This window comes from Nicotiana tabacum, chromosome 9, assembly GCF_000715075.1.
Source record: "Nicotiana tabacum cultivar K326 chromosome 9, ASM71507v2, whole genome shotgun sequence".
Classification (NCBI taxonomy): Eukaryota; Viridiplantae; Streptophyta; class Magnoliopsida; order Solanales; family Solanaceae; genus Nicotiana; species Nicotiana tabacum.
In genome coordinates, this window is record NC_134088.1 from 3111409 (window position 1) to 3134637 (window position 23229).

The 23229-nt window shown below is 32.7% G+C and overlaps 2 protein-coding genes across 2 annotated transcripts; one reads left to right on the forward strand and one right to left on the reverse strand.

Moving 5' to 3' along the window:
• The first annotated feature begins 3482 nt into the window (after positions 1–3482).
• On the forward strand, positions 3483–5435 carry LOC107764581 (cation/calcium exchanger 1-like). The gene has a single exon (XM_075221363.1). It carries the CDS (start codon positions 3559–3561, stop codon positions 5293–5295), a length of 1737 nt encoding a protein of 578 aa, XP_075077464.1. The 5' UTR covers positions 3483–3558; the 3' UTR covers positions 5296–5435.
• A 14700-nt stretch (positions 5436–20135) lies between these two features.
• Positions 20136–22992, reverse strand: LOC107798018 (uncharacterized). Its single transcript, XM_075222321.1, has 5 exons — positions 22647–22992; positions 22270–22474; positions 21570–22120; positions 20783–21393; positions 20136–20579 (listed from the first exon to the last, which is right to left on the reverse strand). The coding sequence occupies exons 1-5, from the start codon at positions 22990–22992 to the stop codon at positions 20136–20138; spliced, it is 2157 nt and encodes a 718-aa protein (XP_075078422.1).
• Between the last annotated feature and the right edge of the window lie 237 nt (positions 22993–23229).

Sequence of the window (23229 nt, forward strand, 5' to 3'; positions counted from 1 at the left end):
GTTGAAGAGTTATATGTTGTTGAACTCCCTTTAACTTGCCTAAAAGAGTAACTTCAATTTATCTATCTATAGAATTGTGTCTTTATGAGCTTTATAGAAAATTAATATAATTAAGTACGAGAGAGTGTGTCTATTCCCTTGTTTGTGTTCTATATCAAAATTAAATATCTATACATTATGGTGCACAAGCTTAAACTCGAAAAGAGCATAAGCAAATTCAGAATTTAAATTTAATGGGGTAAATACTTAAGATTTTAGCATTAATTCATCACATTTTTAAAATTATAAATTAAAGATAGGTTGTCCAAACCATCCAACCGCTATTCATTGAACCCGCTCTGAATAATCCCCCTTTTGACGGATTATTGTCGATGTAATTATAAAAAAACTAAAATGTTCAAGAATTTAGATAAATTTTAATTTTCTGCTAGTCCAGCACTAACTCTCCGATATATTTCTTACTGAAAGTACCCCTGATCTCATTGGTGATGAGCTTAATTGAGCACACGTCTGGCATATTTTTTCATAGTAATAGGATCACTATAACTGACGTTTGTTTGTAATTATAGCACATTTTTATTTAATAAATTATACTCCACGTCTATAATATAGTATTGAATTTAGATGAATCCGATATTAAAGCGGTAAATCTGCCTCTGAAAGCGAGAGAGATAGAACCAAAGGAAAAGAATAATAAAACATTAATTATCTGTCTTTTATTTAGTTTGGTTCCTATCTTCTAGGGCTCAACAGGGAGAAGTTTCATCTTGGCCAAAGCCATATAGTAATGGTTCTTGTTCTTATTATATACAACTTGGAAAAAGCCATTTAAAACGGAAGTTTGAGCTGCCCAACTTGTAGGTGTGGGGTATAAGATTATGACTTAGTGTTTTTCGGGACGGAGCTAGAGTATTCGGTATCGGTTTGAATAAATAACTTTTGTCTAAATCTTGTATTCGTATACGAAATTTGTTAAAATATATAATTATATAGTTACAAATTAACTCAGTAATTAAGACGAACTATAAGTACGATAACAAGTTGATTGTAATGAAATGATAAATACTCCTTTATTTTTAACCAAAGTCTTGAGTTCAAACCCTAGGAATGAAATCGTCTTTAAGAATGAGTGTTTTACCCTCAAAATGAGACTAATTTGAATCAGTCGAGCTCAAAATATCTGCCACTTCATGAAAAAATTTAAAAAAAAATAAATAGAACACCACATATATAACATACTAAATACTAATATAAAAAATGATTCTGCGAAAAACTTGGCTTTTATAATGAGTGACTATTATATAGGATGACTTGACGTTGTTATAGAGAGGTCTTTAGTTTTCGCTCCCCCCCCCCCCCCACATTTGGAAGATAAGCAGCACGTATCCTTCTTTCTAATTATGAAAAATTTGTGTTTTAGTTGATAATACCAGCAGCCATTGTCCCATTCCTATACCTAAATCTCAGCATTTTGTTTTGTATTTTACTTGCATGCACTACTATCACTTCTATCTATTTTTTGGTTTTTATGTTACTGGTATATTTATTTGGCTTTTGTTGATGTTAGAGATGAAGCTAAGATTTGAACTTTATGGGTTCAGGATTATAATTTTTTTAAATTACTGGGTTCTAAATTAATAATTTATGCATATTTATTGGATTTTTTAATATAAATACAGGGTTTGAATAAAAGTTACTGAGTAGGCCGAACCCGCAACTAATATTGTGGCTCCAGCCCTGGTTGATGTTATTGATTTATTATTTTTTTTGTCTTCTTGAGCCGAGCATCTATCGAAAATAAATTTTTTATCCCTCCTACACTGCACTTGTAAAATTTTAATAAATTATTATTGTTGTTGTAATTGTTATTGTTGCACTACTTTCACTTTCCTAGGCTCTTAAAGATAGAGTCTAATGTAAATGGAAACAAAACGGTGCCAAAAAAAAAGGGGAGAATATTTCTTGAATTTGAAAAAGGGTAATATGCATATCCCAGCCATGTGTCATATAGTAGTAAATTATTGGTTCGATAAGATCCCCATTGTGTCATTCGATAATATTCTGCAAAATAAATAAATGCAAATAGTATTTCTTTTCTTTTTTCAAAAAATAATGTGTATACACAATATGTCAATAGTCCTTGAAATATAAAGTAGGCGTTGGACATAAAAATTATAATTTTTGAAAAAAAGTTATATTTGGAGTTAAGTTAAAAAATGGTATTGAAAATTTGAAATTAATTTTGGATATGTATTTCACTTGAAAAATATTACAGTTTTGTATTCATTTTCGAAAACTTTCCAAAAACTTGTAAAATTTTATGGATAAACATATTTTTTTAAAAAAAAAATTGAAAAAAAAAGGAAGAAAAAAAATTAGTAACTCAGTATTTCTGTCATATTTTCCCTCCTTAATGTAATTAAAAGAAATTATAATAATGAGTCAATACCACTTCTATAAAATATTGCATATATACTTTAATGGTTTGTTTAAATAATATTTATTTTGATTCGATGAGATCATCGAGGAGATAAGAGGGTTGTAATGGCTAACTACATGTGCACTCGGATTCTCCTACAATTGTAACTTCTAGAGGATTTTCGTGTTGGACTCTTTTGGTCTATAGTCAAGTTGCTATCATGCAAATTATTCTTTTTTTTTTTTAATTTTTAAATTGAATATTTCAATTCATCACCGACGATTTAAAAAAATAGTTGAAATTCCTCTATTCTTAAGTTTAACCAAAACCCTAAAATTTGAATTTGAGAATAAATAAGGTCTTTGTAAAAGCAATTTAATGTTGTTAACAAATTTACTCGACGCGAATCCAGTTTAATTGGTTTAGTAAGTTTTGATAAAAAGAGGAAAAAAGCAGAGGGAGGAAAACCTTAGAGCAACGATAAAGTTATCTTCGTCTGGCCTATAAATCACGGAATCGAGCCGTCGAAGCAATCAATAATAGTTGCATTAGGGTAGATTATCTACATTTATTGCCCTTAGGGATGTGATTCTTTCTCAAACTTTTCATGAATGCGAGATGTTTTGTGCGCCGAACTATCCTTTTAAAAAAAACAAACCTTTCTCTCAACCTTATCTCTTGCACATTCCTAGGATTCGAACCCTAGTCGGTTTAGTAAGTTAAAAATAGACCTTTTACATGTTACGCGAATTTTTCAAAACAATGTTGCTCTTATATTCGATCCTCCAGAAAAATACAACATTTAAAAAATCTGACACACGCCTAATAACATTTTCAAAGAGTCCGAATAACATAGCCGTTCACTCCGCCAGCCATTTGGAAGATAATCTCTTTGCATATTTGATAAGCAAACAAGTTGAATTTGCCTTCTGCACGTGTCCTTCTCTGTGAATTTGGAATTTTTTGTTCTTTTTTTTTTTAACAGCCTGTTCTCATTTTCCTAGGAGATTTTCTTTGAACATCAGCAATACAAGGAATCTTTATATCTGTCCCCACCAATCCAAGTTACAAAAAGTCCATATTATACAAAGCCAAACTGTTTTCATACTCCAAATTCCACAGCTTTAGTTCTTACTAAAATGGCCAGTTTTCAATCTCTCTCTAAGTATAGAACTAAGTTTCTAACTTTATTCTTCAATATTAGCTTCGTCCTTATTATTTCTTGCCTTACATTCCATTATCTTTACTCCTCAAATTCCAACTTTTCTTTAAGTTCCACCTTCAAAAAACCAAACAAAAATGGCTATTTCTTGCAAGGAAAAGATATTGGTTGTAAAGGTATTGAAAAGTTCATTAGTAGAGAAGAAAAATGCACTTATATTAAATCACATGATGGGTGTAAACCTAATGGTTATATATTTTATCTGCAACTTTTTTACTGCACTTTTAGCCCAATTCTTGGTCATTTGTTGCTAGCTCTTTGGCTTATGGTTCTTTTCTATTTATTAGGTGATACAGCTAGTAATTATTTTTGTTCTTCACTTGAGGGACTATCAAAAAGTTTGAAACTTTCCCCTACAATAGCTGGAGTTACTCTTCTTTCACTTGGAAATGGTGCACCTGATTTTTTTTCAAGTATTGTTTCTTTTATGAATGATGGTACAAATGATATTGGACTTAATAGTATAATTGGTGGTGCTTTCTTTGTTTCAAGTGTAGTGGCTGGAATTACAAGTATTTCAATTAGCCAATATGGTAGGAAAATCAAGAAGTCAAGTTTTATTGGAAATGTTGGTTTCTTGATTCTTTGTGTTATTTGCCTTCTTGTGATAATTTTCCTTGGCAAGATTCACTTGTGGGGTGCTTTGACATTCTTTTTTCTATATCTTGTCTATGTTTGTTACATTTTTATCTCCGAAATTTATGTCCGAGAAGAGAAGTGCTTGGATTCTGCAGAAACCCTAATCGATGATTCGTTAGATTTACCAATAGTTTGTGACATGAAAAAACATCAAGAATTATCATGTGAATTAAGGGTACCTTTGTTGATGAATAAGGGTGAGATTCAATGTGAAAAACAAAGGAAAAAATTTTGTGTATTGAGAAAAGTTGGGTATGTTCTTGAAATGCCACTTGACTTGCCAAGAAAGTTGACAATTCCAAATGTTTCAGAGGAGAAATGGTCCAAGTTATTTGGAATTGTGTCAATCACTTTAGCTCCTTTGTTATTGGTTTTGATTTGGGATTTTCTTGGGCCTAAATCAAGTATTTGGGCCTATGGAATTGGTGGACTTCTTGGAATTGGTTGTGGGCTTCTTGTGTTTTTCACTAGTGATGGGCTTCACCCTCCAAAAAAATTCAACTTTTTGTGGCTTGGACTTGGTTTTCTAATGAGCATTACTTGGACTTATATCTTGGCTGAAGAGCTAATCTCTTTGTTGGTTTCAATGGGCCTAATCTTTGGTATAAGCCCATCAATTTTGGGCCTAACAATTCTTGCTTGGGGTAATTCATTGGGAGATTTGGTGGCTAATGTAACATTGGCTAAATCTAATGGGCCTAGTGGAGCCCAAGTTGCCTTATGTGGATGCTATGCTGGGCCTATTTTCAATACCTTAGTGGGCTTGGGCCTATCACTAATTTTCACAACATGGAAATCATTTCCTTCAAGTTATATTATTCCAAGTGATTCAACTATTTATGAAACTATTGGGTTTTTGTTATTGGGCTTACTTTGGGCCTTAGTAATCTTGCCCAAAAGGGATATGAGGCTTGATAAATTCTTTGGAGTTGGGCTTTTGGCTATTTACTCTTGCTTCTTGTTCCTAAAACTTGCTAGAGCTTTGGGCTTCCTTGAATTTCAAGTGTCCCCTTAGAATTAGGTTTAATAACTTTGTAACAAAGTAGAATCTAATATTTCTACTTGGGTGTAAACTTTTATAGATGTATTCACCCAAAGTATATAATGATGATGTATTATTATCTTGTATTTAATGACTTATGTTGAGAATCTTAATTTGTATCTATGCTTATTTTTTCATCAATTATTATGTTCTTCATTATCTGTGGATGCCTAGAAAAAGCCAAAAAGGTAGTCCTAAACAGGAGCGGATCCAGTGTAATAACTGTTTATTCTTGTGAACACATAAACTTTTGTCTAGATCTTATATTTATATTGAGAATTATAAATGTATAAGAATATTTAGCCCGGAATCCAGTCCGTTAATTCAGTTACTATCGTATATTAACTTGAGATTTTTGTAGGAATCCATAAACTTAAAATCATGAATTCGCCAATGTCCTAAACTATATATATTTTGTGAAAGCTTAGTAGCTTATATGTAGATGCATTCGGAGGTGGATTCGGGATTTAAACTCTATGAGTTCAACTTTTAAAAATTTTAACATTGAACCCATTATATTTTTAAAATTATGTGTTCAAATCTATTATTTTTATAATTTTAATAAATTTTTACACATAAATTTCTTTTTCGCGTCAAAAATTATGGGTTCAATTGAACCCGTAATTACGACACTGCATGCATATAGTTCAAACTTCAAAGCTTAATTTCTTTCTAATATTTTGTTTGCTTAATGTGTAATACATTTGTATTGTTGATGAGAATTTTTCAATTGTTCAGATAGTACAATTGATCTGACAAAAAAGAAATTAATAATTTATATTTCCAAAAGTATAGGCATAGATATTACAATTAAAAAGAAAATAATGTCCACAATCTACCTCTCTTTGTTTATTATAAGCTATGCATCCTCCTCTCTTATTACAATATATATATATATTTGTTCTTATTACGGCAGTCTCTCATAACTCACTTTGTCGAAATTCTGGATTTGTCATTGAATGTTTAACAATTACTCGACAACAATAAGGGTAACTAGTGAGACTTAGATATTTCTTTTCTTGAAAGGCAATACAAAATTTAGGATTAAAAGAAATATTTTTTATAGAAAATCAAGAAGGTGTTTGATAATATTTCAATTTGCAATCTCTCTGTTTTTATTTATAAGAGAATGGTAGTGATGTTGACATGTTTAATCATGTAAAAGCCAGCTTAAAAAATATTTGATAATATATTTTTTGAAGAAAAATGAAAGTTTTAATTAAGACACAGTACATATGTCTAAGGGTCTTCTTTCCTCTTGCTGAAGGATTCATTGCCAAATAAGTCCCTGCATTTTATGTTAGTGTGAAGGTGATAGAAATATCAAAAATAAAAAGTAACAGGGTTAAATTCAGGGTTAGGATTTTGAGTTTATGAATTATAGATTTTAATGGTAGGTTATTGGGTTATGGACAAATTTTGAGCATGTTACACTTTTGAGCAGTGTTGCGGCCAAACGCACACGCAAATATATGCGGTCGTCAAGTAATAAAGTGACTAAAAGTTGGATGTCGAACTCACGAGGACTTGTGGTTAACTATTAACTAAATTAGATTATCCTAATTATCTAAACAAGAATTAAACCTAGAAATATTTGATTCTAAACTAATTAAATAAAGAAATATAAATAATGAACTTTGAACAGAGAAAGAGCAGATTTTTATGATATCAATGTAATGAAAACGATCTAGGGTTATGGGCTATCTAACAATCCTATTGTATTTTTCAATTGAATTGGCCGACTAATTTATCTAGCTTATTGGTTGACAGGGTTAATATTGCTCATAAGACTCTGTCGAGTTCTTACTCGCCTATTCAAGCTAACCTAACGTCTTATGTCTATGGAGTTAGAATCAACAAGAACGCATTTATAATTCCTATGAACCTACCAAGCAAGGCAATTAGGTATATGTCTATCATAACCGCGAATCCGTTCCCCGATGCCCATGCTCAAGAACTTGCTCTACTCAATCCTATATGCAATCTAGAGTTCCTACTTTCGACTTCAATTCTAGATTCATAGATAGTATGCAATTGGTCAAGCAATTAAATAATGAAGCGCAAGATTGAATAAATAAACCAATATGATAAACCAAGAAGGTATATTCAATATCCGAATAACAATAGTCATGAAAGAACCACAACCCTAGAACGTGAAATTTAGCTCCACATAGACATGGTAGCCAAACAACAAATCATACAAAGAAACATAAAAATTACTAAGTTTGGTGAAAGAAAAGATGAAACCCTGATTCCACGGCGGCTCTTTGCTCTCCCTAGGTCGAAATTCTGTCCACAAGTGTGTTAGATGACCTAAAAGGGTCATTTTTGGCCTATATATTGCACACAAAAGTCGTGGGCCAAAGTTTTCCTTTTCCTAATCCGACTCAGCTTCAATGATTGATGCTAGGGTGGATGCGAACAGCTTCTTCAGCTTCGCATGCTAGGGTGGATGCTTCGCATCCATCCTTTGTTCCTCCATCTCTGTTGTGCTCAGGTGCGGATGCTATGGCCCAACTTCACTGCTAAGTGTGCATCAACTAGCCTTCTTTCCAAGGTTGGATGCGACGCATCCACCCTCTTCTAATCTAGTTGGAGCACCTTTTCTTCATATTTTTGCACTCCAAACATCCTAAATCATCACACATAACTTAATTAGTCATAAAACTAATAATTAATACATATTGGGCATTTTTAACACCAAATAGCACAAAAAAGCGGTTAAAACATGAATAAAGTAACATCAAAACATATAAAAATATGTCCAACATCAATCGGTCTGCCAAAATAATTATATTCACTAGCCAAATTTACAATATATATACATTAATATACGAAAAATATATATTTTACTATTTTTTGGAGGGACTATACTGCCTAATTTTTTCATAAATTTTTATACGTACTATATGAAAGTTACTGAATTTTGTCGAATCATTAAATTTTATTGTGGCTTCCCTCTGGTTAAACTTGAAATTCAATTCCATTTATATGATGCATGTGTCCTTTGTTTTGACCTAGCTGTTTGTTCAGTACGATAATGGAAAGGACAAACTTACATTACTTCAAACAAACGGTAAACCAAAAACTCCAAAAACTACTGGTAATACTAGAAAACAAACAGATCGACAAGTGACCCTAGCTTTGACCTAACAGATTTCGTATTTTTGTCCCTTTGTACTAATTCTTTTGGTTAAAAAACATTTGAAAAGAACAAGGGAAGTCAACAAAAAGAAGAAGAAAAAAACCTAAATACATATTTTTTTCTGTAGTACAAAAAGTTCAAACTTAAGAGTCTTAAGGGTTTTGAATGTGTTAACATAGGATATAATTGCGGATCCAGAATTTGAACGTGGCGGAGAAACACAAGTGAATTGCTCAATTAGTACATCCATCAAACTTTTGATATTAAAGGCTCCAAGTAAAATATATTAAAGTTTTTAATATATATATACTAATATATTTAGAGCCCGTTTGGACATACAATTTTTTTCCTTTTTTTCAATTTTTTATTTTTGGAAAACAATGTTTGGTTATCCCTCCCCAAACAGCCTCTCTACCCTTCGGGGTAGGGGTAAGGTCTGCGTACATATTACCCTCCCCAGACCTCACTTGTGGGATTATATTGGGTCGTTGTTGTTGTTGTTGTTGTTGTTGTTGTTGTAATGTTTGGTTATCTCATTCTTACCAATTTTTCCTTTTTCACTTGAAAAACCATTTTCAAATTTGAAAAATTGAAAATGAGAATTTACTAGTTTTTAATTTTACAAACTTACCCTATATTTTTAAAATTTATAAAATGGCCCCATCAGTTTTTCATCTTTGCAGATACATCTTTGACGATTGATGGTGGAACATCAGTCCTAGTTGATACTTGAACTCTGCCTACTGAAAATTTGATTATATGGTTATGACTTATGAGAAATATGTGACTATGCCTGCTTTTGCACCTTTTTTGTGTGTTAGCAGAATTAGAAAATGTGATATTTATTTTGTATCTTCTGTGTATTGCAGTAAAGCAGAATATGATAACAGTTAAACAATAGCATTTTAATTGTTTATTTCAAGTAGGATAATCAAGTTGGGGTGGTTTTGATATTTTTTTTACAAATTGTAGGGTATAAATCACGTTTCATGGTTTTGAAAAAAAAAAGACATCCAAATATATTGCAAAAATTATAACCAAACACAATTTCATCCTTAATTCAAATTTTAGTGAAATTTTAAATTTAAAAAAAAAATTAAAATTCATGTCCAAACGCCTACTTAAAATTATTGTTGAATTAACAGGTCCTTTGACCCTCTTCTCCAAGCATAGGACTGCTTCTTATAAGCTACTATAAAATGGGTAAATACTTATCCACACTGGGTGTTTACACCAAACTATATTAACTCACTATGGTTAATTAATTTAATTAGATAAGAATACATGTAATTTACCATGGTTAAATGATTGAAATCCATATGCAAGACACATGTTATATATCTATTGGTTTGGTGTAAACACTCGGTGCGAATAAGTTTTTACCCTATAAAGTGGCGCGCGCAAAAGGTTCCGGTCTAAAGAGTTCTTTTTTATTTTTAATATTGATATTCAATATCTTACTAATCTGACTAATCCAAATTTTTGTAGGGCCTATCAAATACGATAACGTTCCCTATTATGTATTTATGTGTTTTCGGGGTTCGAACCTGAGATTTTTGGTTAAGGGGCAAGAATCCAGGAAAATTTTATTTTGTGTCTCATACAACTGACACTAGTTGTATGAGGGAACTTTTTTGTCTCACATTATTGTGGACCCAGAAGTATAAGATTGGGGTCCACAAATTTGTGAGACAAAAAGGAGCTTCATACAACTAACGTAAGTTGTATGAGACACAAAATAAAACTTCTCGAGAATCCAATTCTTTCCACCATACCCGTTGGTGGTCCCTGAAGAGTATTAAGTTATACTACTATTATAAATCGATTAATCTTTTACGAAATAACAAGAATATCGAAAAATAAATATGAGAATTACTGAATTAACAACCAACCGATCATTATGGAAATCTTTAAGACCTCAAAAGTATATCCTCCAGTTGACTTTAATTTATTTTTTTGGCTCTTTTCACACTTATTAATCAATTTACTTTTAGTATCAATTAATAAAACGAAATTGACAATATTAATTTTAATTTATTCATTAAAAATACAACAAATACTCCTATGTTAAGGGCAACTTTAGAAAAAAAGTTAATTCCTTCTTGATATCTGAAAAAATCAAATATTGTGAACCACAAAAAAAAAGCCAAAAAATCAATTAAAGTGGATCGTAGGGAGTATGTTTAGTCAACTTTTAGGAGTCAAAGCGTCGTGTTTCTCTTTTACACGTCTTTTAAGAAATACTCCCTCCAGTCCAAAATAAGTAATTTTTTGGCCTTTTTGGTGGTCCAAAATAAGTGATTTTTTCAGATTTCAAGAATGAATTAATTATTTTTTTTCTTATATTGTCCTTGGAGTAAATAGTGTTGGAGTATGTGTTAGAAGTGTTTATGTGAGATAGTAAAGGTTAATATGGTCAATTTCATTGCTCATTAATGTTAAAAGGTGGATTTCTTAATCTGTATGAAAACATCCAAAAAATCACTTATTTTGCACCGGAGGGAGTATTAATTAGGAAAGGGATTAGACTATTCTACCCTTATTTATGTCTAAAATATAATTTCTTTTTATTGAATATTTATTCTATTTATGTGTTATCTCTATCTTCAAGAACATTATTATTAAGGATAAAAAAGGAAAAAAAAACAATCAATTTTGTCTTGAACTTTTAAAATGACAAATAATTTGAGACAACTATTTTTAGTAACCGTGACTATTAATATACGGGAAGGAGTATTATCAATCGTCTAAAAATAGAGGGATCCAGTTATTATTATGTAGGACCAAATGCAATGAGGTGTCGAAAATATTAAGGCAGATACATAACACCAAGACAGCAGCTCTTAACTGTACCTGTGACATTAATAACATCAGCCATTAATGTTTTTTTTGTTAGCCCCTCTTATCTCTTTCTTCTTAATTCTCATTTATTATACCGGCGAAGGTATCGTTAGAGTAACGGTAAAATTATTTCCGTATGATTTATAGATCACGGATTCGAGCTGTGGAATCAGTCACTAATGTTTTTATTAGGATATGTTGCTTACATCACACTCTTTTGGGGTGCGACCCTTCTGTGGACTCTGCGTGAACGCAAAATTATACTCCTTTAAGGTACGACCCTTCTCTGGACTCTACGTTAACACGAAATACTTGATGCACCAATCTGCCTTTTTATTTATACTAGAAAAAAGATGACACTCATTTAATGCAATTCAGTAGGCTGTGCTTTACCAACTGCTTTAAGTTGCAAAGGAATAGAAAGGATAAAATTTATTAATTGTTCTTTCGTTTCAGAGAAGGATATTTTCTCCTTATTTGAATTTTGAATCTTATTCTTATAACATTAGGTAAGCAATTTTGTGATTGTAAGATTTTATTGTTTCCTAAGAGTAACTAACATACTATATATCGACCACTAAGGTTTATGGTGTGGGATGAATCTGATTCATCTATTCCGAATCAAAGGTCTGGTTCAAGCTTTGAAAATGAAAAACAATCGTGGTAGGAACGTTTCTCTCTTTAATGGGCCTTACGCGACGACAATTAAAATTAGGGATTTTTACCTATCTATACCATATATTAAACTTTATTACCTTCATTGTTTAAGAATTGTGTTAATTACATTTAAGCGTACCAAATTACCTTTTATATACCATAATTCAAATTAAGGGCATAATTATTCCTTCATTTATTGTAGGCGTGATTTTACGACCGTATTTTCACGTTATTTCGTTTACCCGCCTCTCTCTCCTCCCACCCACCCCACACCCCCTACGATTTACCTTCAGTTAATTCCCCCCACCCCCACGATTTACCTTCAGTTTTTCCTCCATTCTCGTACAATCTCTTCTCACCCACAATTACCATCACTTTCTTCTCCACTTAATTACCTTCAGTTGTATCCCCCACGATTTGAATTCACTTCCATCTTTGTCTTCAACTCCTAAATCATGAAAAAAACCAACACTCCCCAAAAAAATCATCAAAAGCTATATTAGCTGATATTCCAACCTTTGATTTGGGTGTTTTAACACCAAAATCACCACCCAAAAACCCACAATCGACGCATGCAAGTGAACAAACTACTGGTATTTCATCTCCTAGACAAATTCGTGCGGAAATGAGAAGCAAGCATTTGCACGATGTTGATGTTGGTGGAGTTGATAAACTAGTCGAGAATCAACTCAAATGCAAGGGGAAAGAGTTGAGTGTAGATGACGATTTTGTAGATGATTGCCCCAAAGTTCCATCTGTGAAAAAACACAAGGTCTCTCCTTCTTCATCAAAACCAAAAAAGAAGAAACCCTCAAAAAAAGTACCAAAATTGGTTAAGGAAAAAATTTCAATAAAGGTAAACACTATTTATGTTTCCTCACTGTTTTGTAGTTTGATTTTGGTTGTAAAAATCTATTGTTCAAGTGTTAATTTAGTGTTCAAGTGTTTTTTGGCCAAATGTGGTATTGTCCTAATTTTGTAGATTATTTGTCGCAATTTTGTAGGTTTAATGGAACTGTGATTATTAGACAGTGTATAACTGTAGTTAGTTTGTAGTTGATTTGTAGTCTGATCGTTAAATTGTAGAGATGGTATTTTTCATTGCAACCTGTATTGCTGCTACATTTAACTTCATTCTAAATACAATTAATCTACATTTTGTGAGTTACTTGAAGTAACTGTTACATTCTGTAGATAATGTTTACACGTGCATTGTTCTTCTTTGATTGTTCAAGTGTATTTTGGTAAAATGTGGTGTTGTCCTAATTTTGTAGATTCTTTGTCTCAATTTTGTAGTTTAATTGGAACTGTGACTCTTAGACAGTGTATAAATGTAGTTAGTTTGTAGTTGATGTGTAGTCTGATGGTTAAATTGTAGATATTATTTTTTTATTGTAGCCTGTATAGCTCATATATTTAACTTCATTCTAACTACAGTTAATCTACATTTATGTGAGATACTTGAAGTAACTGTTTTGTAGATTCTTTGTCTCAATTTTGTAGTTTAATTGGAACTGTGACTCTTAGACAGTGTATAAATGTAGTTAGTTTGTAGTTGATGTGTAGTCTGATGGTTAAATTGTAGATATGTTATTTTTTATTGTAGCCTGTATAGCTCATATATTTAACTTCATTCTAACTACAGTTAATCTACATTTATGTGAGATACTTGAAGTAACTGTTACATCCTGTAGATAATGTTTACACGTGCATTGTTCTTCTGTTATTGTTTTGTAGTTATAGGTGTGGGTAGGCTATTCTTCTTCTAGTTATATTTTGTATTTGTCATGTAGTTATATGTAGATTACTGCTTCCTTTTTATGCAAACTACTAATGTTCATTAATTTTATATTTTCTACAGAATGGACCTTACTTTGCACAACAAAATGTTGATTATGGTGTGCTTAGATTCCACAGTTTGTGTGATCCTAGCATACCTAGCCAGATACAAGCTTTACTCTCTCTGAATGCTTTAAGGGTTTTCAGAAAAACTTGTTTTGGTTACTTATTAGGTCTCCCCACAATCTGTATGCAAAACCAATCACTTCATCTTCTGATGAAGTATGAATTGACAAAGTCTACTGACTCATATTTTTCAGTACTATTTAAGGGTGAAAAATTGAATTTTTCCTTGAGAGAATTTGGGTTGATAACTGGTCTTAATTGTGTGAATAAGTTTTCAGACTATGGTTACACTTCCACCTATGTTAGCCCTTTAATGAATACATATTTTCCGAACAAAGAAAGGGTTGAGAAATGGCATTTGAAAAATGTAGTGACTAATAAAGCATGGGCAAACGATGTGGATGCGGTGAAGTTGTGCATTCTTTATATGTTGGAATTTTTTGTTTGTCCTTCTGATAAAGACCATGTGACTTTCATAGACAAGTTTATGTTCTTTCTAATAGAGTCTGGTAATTTTGAGTCATACCCATGGGGTATCAAATCCTTCAAGCAGGTTATTGAATCTGTCTGACATCGTCTTAATCCCCATGTACATTCTTATCTGATACGGGGATGCTCATTAGCCTTGCAAGTGTGGCTATATGAGTGTTGCTCGTCCGTCAGCACCGAGCTTGCTACGATATGTTCTGAATCTATACCTCGCATTTTAAGATGGTCAGCTACAAAGGGGCAGATTTGGTTAACTGCAATTGAAGAGAAGATGATCAAACCTGAGTGGATCAAAGTATTTTTTTCCACTTTTGTATGATGCTACAATTACATTCATAATAACTACATTAAATCTACATTTTTTTTGTCACTTGAATTAACTGTTATTTTATCATTCAGTTCACAAACATGATTGAATCTGGAGAAGAGCTTGGAGTGCTTAATCTGCCAGTCAAGATTCAATATGAAGATGAACATGGTGCTCAACCATCACATGTTCCAACTGCTGCTTCTCCATCATTTGAACCCAAATATACAGATTGTCAAGAGGACATTGAATCTGTCAGTAGCAAGCTCATGAAGTTGGAAAAGGGGATTGTGCAGGTATTATGAATAACTACAATATATTGACATAATTTGCTACATTTTGACTTCATTACATAACAATTATAGTATGTTATACATTGTAGTTAATTTGTGGTATAAATCTATAACAATTATAGTTTGTTGAATTGTAGTGTAACTGTAGCAGTCAGAATAAGATTACCAACTAATTATATATTTAATTTTTAGGTTGATGGAAAGTTAGATGCCTATAGGAAGGCTGTTTTTGAGGAACTCTCAAGCCTTCGAGAGTTCATAGATCAATCTTTGAAGGGTGTTATGAATGTGATAAACAAGAGGTTTGATTTGGACGAGTCAAAGGTAAGAATTTACATATAATTTTGTACTAAGACTAATTAAGACATATGAATAAAGTAGTCTCAAATATTCCTCAAAATTGTAGTTTGCTGGTAGTTCAACAAAAAATAATTACCAACATCAAGGAGAGAACAACCAGCAATTCCAGTTCAATGCTGGTGATCAACTGCATGGAAGCACAAGCAATACAGGTATCTACAAAATTCCTACATACATATCTGTAAGCACGTGATTTTTGCCCTATATGAGAATTACTCCCAAAAAATTCAAAAAATAAAGTAATTTTTCTTGGTGTGCAATTTTGTGATGTTTTGTGATATTTTGAATAATTATTTGTATTTTTCTGTGCATGTTTATTTGCTAAATTAATAAAAAATACAAAAATATGTCGCATTTTGCATATAGGATTTAATTCTACAATTGTTAGTAATTAAATTTGTTTTACAAAAATTAAAAATTACAAAAATAGGCATCGTTTGCATTTTTAGCATTTAATGTCTAAATATACAATTTTATGCTTAATTAATACTTAATTGTGCGTTAATTGTTATTGGGAGTTAATTTGCGCTTTTATAACTTAATTTAGTTCTTAATAATAGTTTAAGTATTTTTATAATTTAGTTTTAGAAAAATAAAAGAAGAAAAGAGAGCGAAAATATAAAGAAAGTCGGAATTGGACCTCTTCTTCAATTTCAAGCCACAGGCCCAAAAAATGGCCCAATCTTCCCAAACGACCCAGTCCATTTCAAACCGGGTCAACCCGGTCCATAACCCAACACCCCCTATCTTGCATTTCAAAAAAAAAACAAAGCAAAACAAAACAAAACAAAAAAAAGAAAAGGAAGAAAACCCTAAAAAATCCCTCTCTCTCATCCGCCCCCCCCCCTTTCTCTTTCTCTCTTTTCTTCTTCTTCTTCAAGCATCCAAACACCCCATCCATGGCTGCCCTTCCCCCACCTCTTCTCCTTCACATACACACACACAACCACGGCAACACAACACACACACACCCGCCGCATAAAATAATGGGTTGGGTAGAGAAAAAGTATTGATTTTAATTAATTGAAAGGTTTATGGGATGTGTTATATATGTGAAGTCTTGAAATCAAAAGAAAGGATATACAGAGAGATAGAAAAAAAATACACAAATACGAGAGAGAGAAACAAATCTGAAAATAAGAGAGAGAAAAGGGCTGAACATTTAAGAGATAGAAAATTCCGAAAACTATTTAAGCTTTCAAAATAAAAAAAAAACACTAAAAAAAAATATTCTGCTTTCTTTTGTTGTTTGAAATCAGAATTAATTGTTGTTTCATCAAAGCTGGAAGATTTTGTTTTTTTTTTTGGATTACTACTCCACTAGTTTGTTACTGTTGTTGGGCTATTGTTGCTGTGTTGTACTGATTTTACTGCTGCTGCTGATTCTCATATTCATTTTCTTTTGCTTCCAATATCAGGTACACAACTGAAAAGCTGGTTATTGTAATCCGAAATATGAAGCATGAATACATATGAAGAATGAAAATTTGAAGTTTTAATTTTGGAAAAAACTCCCTTGTATCCCCGCGAGGGAGGAAAAAGGAGGTGTGACAATATCTACAAATTTCAAGACAGGATTATTTAATTATACTAATCATTTTTTTACTATGTGTTGCAAATACAATTTCTCCGGAACATTTTCAACCACACGTTGACTTATATCCTGACTTCCAAGAAGCAGCTGAGGCATATAAAGCAGGTACAGAACCATTCCTTCATTACAATAAGGTTTTTATGCAAAATTTTAATAATTTACACCTTAACTACATATTCCTACATATATCTACAATTCTCATTTCCAATTATTCATTCAAGCTGAAGTTTCAGCAGAACATCTACAAGGAAATATTGAGGAAGAACCAGTAATTGATGAAGTAGCTGAGGCACAACAAGCAGGTAATATATTCTCTATAACTCCATAATACTGTTCACATCTACATAGATCTACACTTATATACAGAAGGTGAAGTTCCACAGTCGCCAATTCACGGTGTGACTGTGACTGAAGTTGTTCCTGAAGGCATTGATAAAAAAGTTGTTCCTGAAGGCATTGAAAACAAAGGTTTGACATTGGATGACTTTGAGCTGCCAGAAAACTTATCACAATTGGTCATGTATGGCGAGCCCATACCAGATGAATCAACCCCTGTTCATCCCGGTAGAACCAGGCAACCGGGAAAACATGCACGATCACCTTTCACATCTTTGTATAGTTCTGGAGGCAGCACATCTGTTGGACCTAAATTTTTTTACCTCAAGCACCCCTTCACAAGTGTCATAGGTGAAAATGTAGATCCTGAATTGACAGAAAGGTTCACCAACTGGTTATACATTCGTAGTGATAAAGTATCTAGGAGGTATGAATGCTTCATTTTACACTGTCTGTTCACCATTTTTATACTTTAAAATTGTAATTCATTTTGTCAATTTTTTGTATTTGATATTTTTTTGTTATTACAGGAGGAAATATTACTTTTCCAAGAAGGATAACCAAATCAAGCTTTGGTTGGATTTTGGTTGTGAAAAGATTGATAAGAAGGACTGGTTTTATGACCTTGCTCACCCCGGACAAGTCATCAATAACACAGTAAGTATAAAGAACAGAATCATTCACAATATTTGTTTTGTCTTCAGCTGTGTAGTGTAATTGTAGTTTATGGTATCAGCTATGATGTGTAATTGTAGTAATATTGTAGACAACATATATATATGTTACTATATTTATGTCTCAGCTGTGAAATTTTGCTTTTTATGGACCTTATGTATCATATGTGATGATGATTGTATGTACAAACTGGAATTTTGGTACTTTTGACTGACTTGGAATCTCTGTGTACCACAACTGTAGTTACCTTGTAGTAATATTGTAGAGCTTGTGATTGTGCCTATTAATATTAACTGTAGGTTGAACTTGCTGATTATTGGGACCTTAAGTTAGGTGGTATGTTTCATTTGTTCCTCTGTATAGTGAATAAATGTAGACAGTGCATAAATATAGTTAATGTGTAGTTGTTTTGTAGTCTGATGGGTCAATTGTACATATAGTACTTGTTCACTATGGTTCATACAAACTACAATTAAATTACATTTTGTGAGGTACTTGGACTAACTGTTATATTTCTGTAGTTATAGTGTAGCTAATTTGCAGCAATCTGTTAGAGTTTTTAATAAATTCAAATTGTAGTTAATCTGTAGCTGTCTTGTAGACAAGTGTGGTTACACCGTACCTTATTGTATATGTTTATTCTATTTTGGCAGCACATTGATGTTATTATGTATTATCTGCGAAAAAGAGGCAAATATGGCCCCAACAATAATACTAGGTTCACAACCACGGATTGCTTGTTCAAGACAAAGATTGAAAGAATCTATGACAAGTTCATAAGTTCTCCACCGGAACAAAGGTATTCGGTTGTTAAACCCGAGGATGATGTTGGAGAATATATTCTTGGGTACAGAATTCTTGATAATGTTGTCTGGGATCTTGTTGACTATGTGCTCATACCTGTGAACCTTGTAGAGAACTTTCATTGGTTGTTGCTAGTTTTTGACATAAAGGACATACAACTTTATGTTTATGATTCCATAGGGAGAGCAAACCGTCATAAAATAGTTGAGACATTGGTTGACAAGTTTTCAATCATTATCCCTCTGTATTTGTCATGCACTGGTTTCTATGGTAAACGTAAAGACATTAACTTCAAGAGCACAAAGGCATACATCGAGAAACCAGTTACGGACCCTCTCGACATACAATGGATGGTTGCTGAGATTCCACAACAAAAGGAAGGCTCAGTGTAAAAAAATAATCTCCCTTTCTATATGTTTAATTTTTTTTATTTTAATCATTTGTTATATAATGAAAAATTCTCATCTTATGCAGCGATTGTGGTGTATTTGTGGCTGCATTTGCGGAGTATGTTAGCCTTGGGGATTTGGCAATCCCAAAGGAAGATCTTTCTGATATTGACCAACACCGTAGACGCTATGGAGCTCTACTGTGGGACTATGCAACAAAGAAGCAAGAAGATGGGTCAATCAGTGAGAGTGAGGTTACTGGCAGGCTAGCAAGGAGGAAGGATGCTCCGGCAAAAAAGGAGAGGACTAGAGTGCAACGAAAGAAGAAATAGACTATTGTGTTCCTAGTTTGGTCTGTGAAATTTGGTAGTTGAATTGGAAAACAATGTAGGAAATATGTCGTTTTGGTTTTCTACAACACTTTTTGTTGATTACATTATACTCGAGTACTCTGATTACATTTTTACAGCAACAACTTTGTCTTACAATTTGACTTTAATCTTCAAGTTATTTTTATAAATACCTTCAAGTGCCAAGTAATATCTGTATATAACTGTCATTTGTTACACAGCATAAAGATAAAATAAATACAGGAATCGTATAAATAATTTAGCCATCTTTTATCAACAAGGTTTATCAAAAAAATTCAATTTATCTACATTTAAACTACGTCAAACTACATTTTAACTACAACTCCTCTACATATGAATAACAGGACTACAGTTCTAACACAGTTAAACTACATATTCACTACAATCTGGATACAATTTACGTTGAATGCATTCTTTATTAATATCAGTTTTTTTGTATACAGTAAATATTAAAGTTTAACTATTCTATAAAAAAAAGACAACTTTAGATGCTTGACAGAATACATAAAAACATAAATAGTGCAGATACACAAATTGATGTTTATACTTCTTATTCATCTTCAAAAACTTAAACAATTACACAAGAAAATCCGATAATTTGAGCTCACTAACATTTATTTTGAATAACTATTCTAACTACATGATATTCATTTCTTTTTCGGCGCATTCTTGCAAGTTCTTTTGTTATGCCCTTCACCTCCACAATTGCCACATGGCACCTTGTATTTATTTGACTTTATTTCATCAAATGTTTTATATCTTTCCTTGTGAGGTCTCCCTGGCAGCCTTTTATCTCCCGCCGGTGGCTTTACTACCTCATCCAAAATATGTTGTGGCACATCCCATTTGCCTTCATCAGGAAGAGGATTTACTGGCATTTCATAGGTAAGCAGAAGGCTCTTCCTTGTGTAATACGGAGAGCAATAGTTTTCGTATGTTTCATTCCTATGCCTTAATGCTGCCAAAGCATGCGCACATGGAAGTTCATCAAGTTGGAATTGTCCACAACTACATTTCTTGTTTTCTAGACACACAATGTACCGCTTCACACCATCTAACACAGTATGTATATGATCTGTTGAAGCCCTCACCTACAATTGAAGACCAAACAGAAATAATAATACATCAATCATTAAAATGGATTATCAACAATTTACCTACAAATCAGCAACAAATATATTACAGCTCATCTACAAACTATTATTACCGACAATTTGACTACAGTTTAACTACAATCTGGAAACACTGCAGCTAGTACTTTTTTGATTCTACTGCACCAAAAAAAATATCTTACCCTTAGTTTCTGAGATAATGTACTATTGTCTTCCAATTCTTTGTTGTATTTGTGACCAAGGTATGTGAAAGTACCCTTTGACTTCGATAACTTTTCATTTGTCCAACGTTCAAGAAGAGTCCTCATATACTCAAATAGATCAAATATTGGAAGCTCTCTTGCATCTTTTGTTACAGCATTCAACGACTCGGCAATGTTTGACGTCATAGTAAAAGTTCTATTCACTGTTGCATGTACTCTTGACCATCTATGATAGCCAATATCATATAGGTAAGACTTTACACGCAGGTCTACCTCTTCAATCTTCAATATCCTTTCATTAAATTCATCCAGAGTGTATGACCGTGCTGTAGCAAAGTACAATTCATGTAATTGTAGATGTCCCTTCTTGAATTTTGACCTTATATTTGTCCATATATGCCACATGCAAGAGTAGTGTGCCAATTCCGGATAGACAACTGATGTTGCCTTCAGTATACTCTCATGCCTATCTGAAACAACACACATTGAAGGTCTTTCACCATATGCCTCCTTGAATTGCTCAAAGAACCACTTCCAAGACGCGTCGTTTTCAGAATCAACCACAGCATATGCCAAGGGAAAAATAGTACCTACATTTTTAAGACATAAAATATGATTAAATAACAACTACAATATATATTGAGAAATATAGACATGTTAACTACATTCTTTTATATAACTTACAAAATAACTACAACATAACTACAATTTAACTGCATTTTAAAGACTGTCTACAAAATAAGTACAAAATTATTCCATTATTTACCTGTTGCATCCATGGTGCTTGCTGTCAGCATAATCCCCCTGTAGGCTGACTTTAAGAATGTCCCATCAACCACTACTACCGGCCTACAATGTTGCCAACCATTTATTGATGTACAAAGAGCAACAAATGCGTATAAGAAGCAATCATCTGCTGCCTTCTTCAATTTAACAACAGAACAAGGATAATTCTTCTCAAGAATATAAAAATATTTGGGTAATTTGTTGTAGGAGTCACACGGATTCCCTCTCAAAAACTGTAAAGCTTTTTCCTTTGCTCTCCATGCTTGCATGTAGCTTAGGTTCAGTCCATGTTCGGATAACATGTCAGTTTGTATGTCCTTTGGTGTGTAAACAGTCTTAGGATCACAATACTTTGGAACGACCATGCTACCAAGTACTGCTGCAGTACGTTTGTGATGTATGAATGTTTCGTCCATTAGGCGGCATGTGTGTTGACGGCTGAAACTTCTTATCTTGAACATTGCCGAATCATTAATTGACGTTGCCTTGAAATGCCATTTACAGCTTTCAGCAACACATATAAGCCAGTAGCTACAAAAGAAATACAATATTTACACAAATTTATGAAAAAACTACAATTAACTACAAACTGACTACAATTTAACTACAATTTATAAAACCCACCTATCTTCAATCATACACTGATTTTGCTGATATATTATCCACAAATAACTACATACCTTCTATGACTAGATCTTTTTACTCTGAACTGGAACTTGTGCATCACTGAATAATTCTTCATTGCAGCAGCTACTGTTTGCTTGTCCTGATAAACTTGTCCTTCTTCAATATATGTTTGCGTAGATTCAGTTATTATTTCACTTTGATATTCCTCTATAGCTGGTGAGGATGGAAATTCAAGTAAGTTTAGGGATCCAGACGAACCTGCAAACAATAAATTCATAAATGTAGTTTCTATGTAGATAATTTTGAAAGCAACATTGCTTTATCCTTTTCAGTACTATGTGAGCTTTGTAGTTTAATTGTAGGTAATTGTAGTAATATTGTAGATAACATAGTAACACCATAACTCTCTGCAATGTCGAATCAAACATACCTGCACTGGTGCTTTCATTGTTGATTGCCAATTCCATATTGAAATCTCTTACGCTTATACATAAAGGATACGAACCTAAGTTTTTATTCTCCTTTTTGGTTTCCATGTACACACGAACCCCCATATCATTCCTAATCTCCATTGGAGGACAATTCTCGTTCACAATGTATTTGATTTCTATAATTTTATCCGATGTATCAATCGATAATTGTTCTGCAATTGTAGAACTGAGAATTCCGTAGCTTGCATTATCATCTACCACAATGGCATCAACTTCAAAATCTCTAAATCTGCCATAGTTATCCCAATTACCATTCGATTTCAGCATTATTGGGATTTTTGACATGATTTCGTGTAGTTGATAGGAAAAAAGACGAAGAACAGATATAGTTTCTACAATTTGAGTACTGATATCGACGAAGAGCAATTTTGTACAATTTGAGACGAAGAACAAATATAGTCTCTCTTCAGTAATTGTACAATTTGATTGCGATTTTTGTTGTAGCTGATATCAACAGAGATCTCTTTCTGTTGAGGAAGGAGAGAATTACGCAACTGGTGCCTTCATCAGATCTGGTGCCTT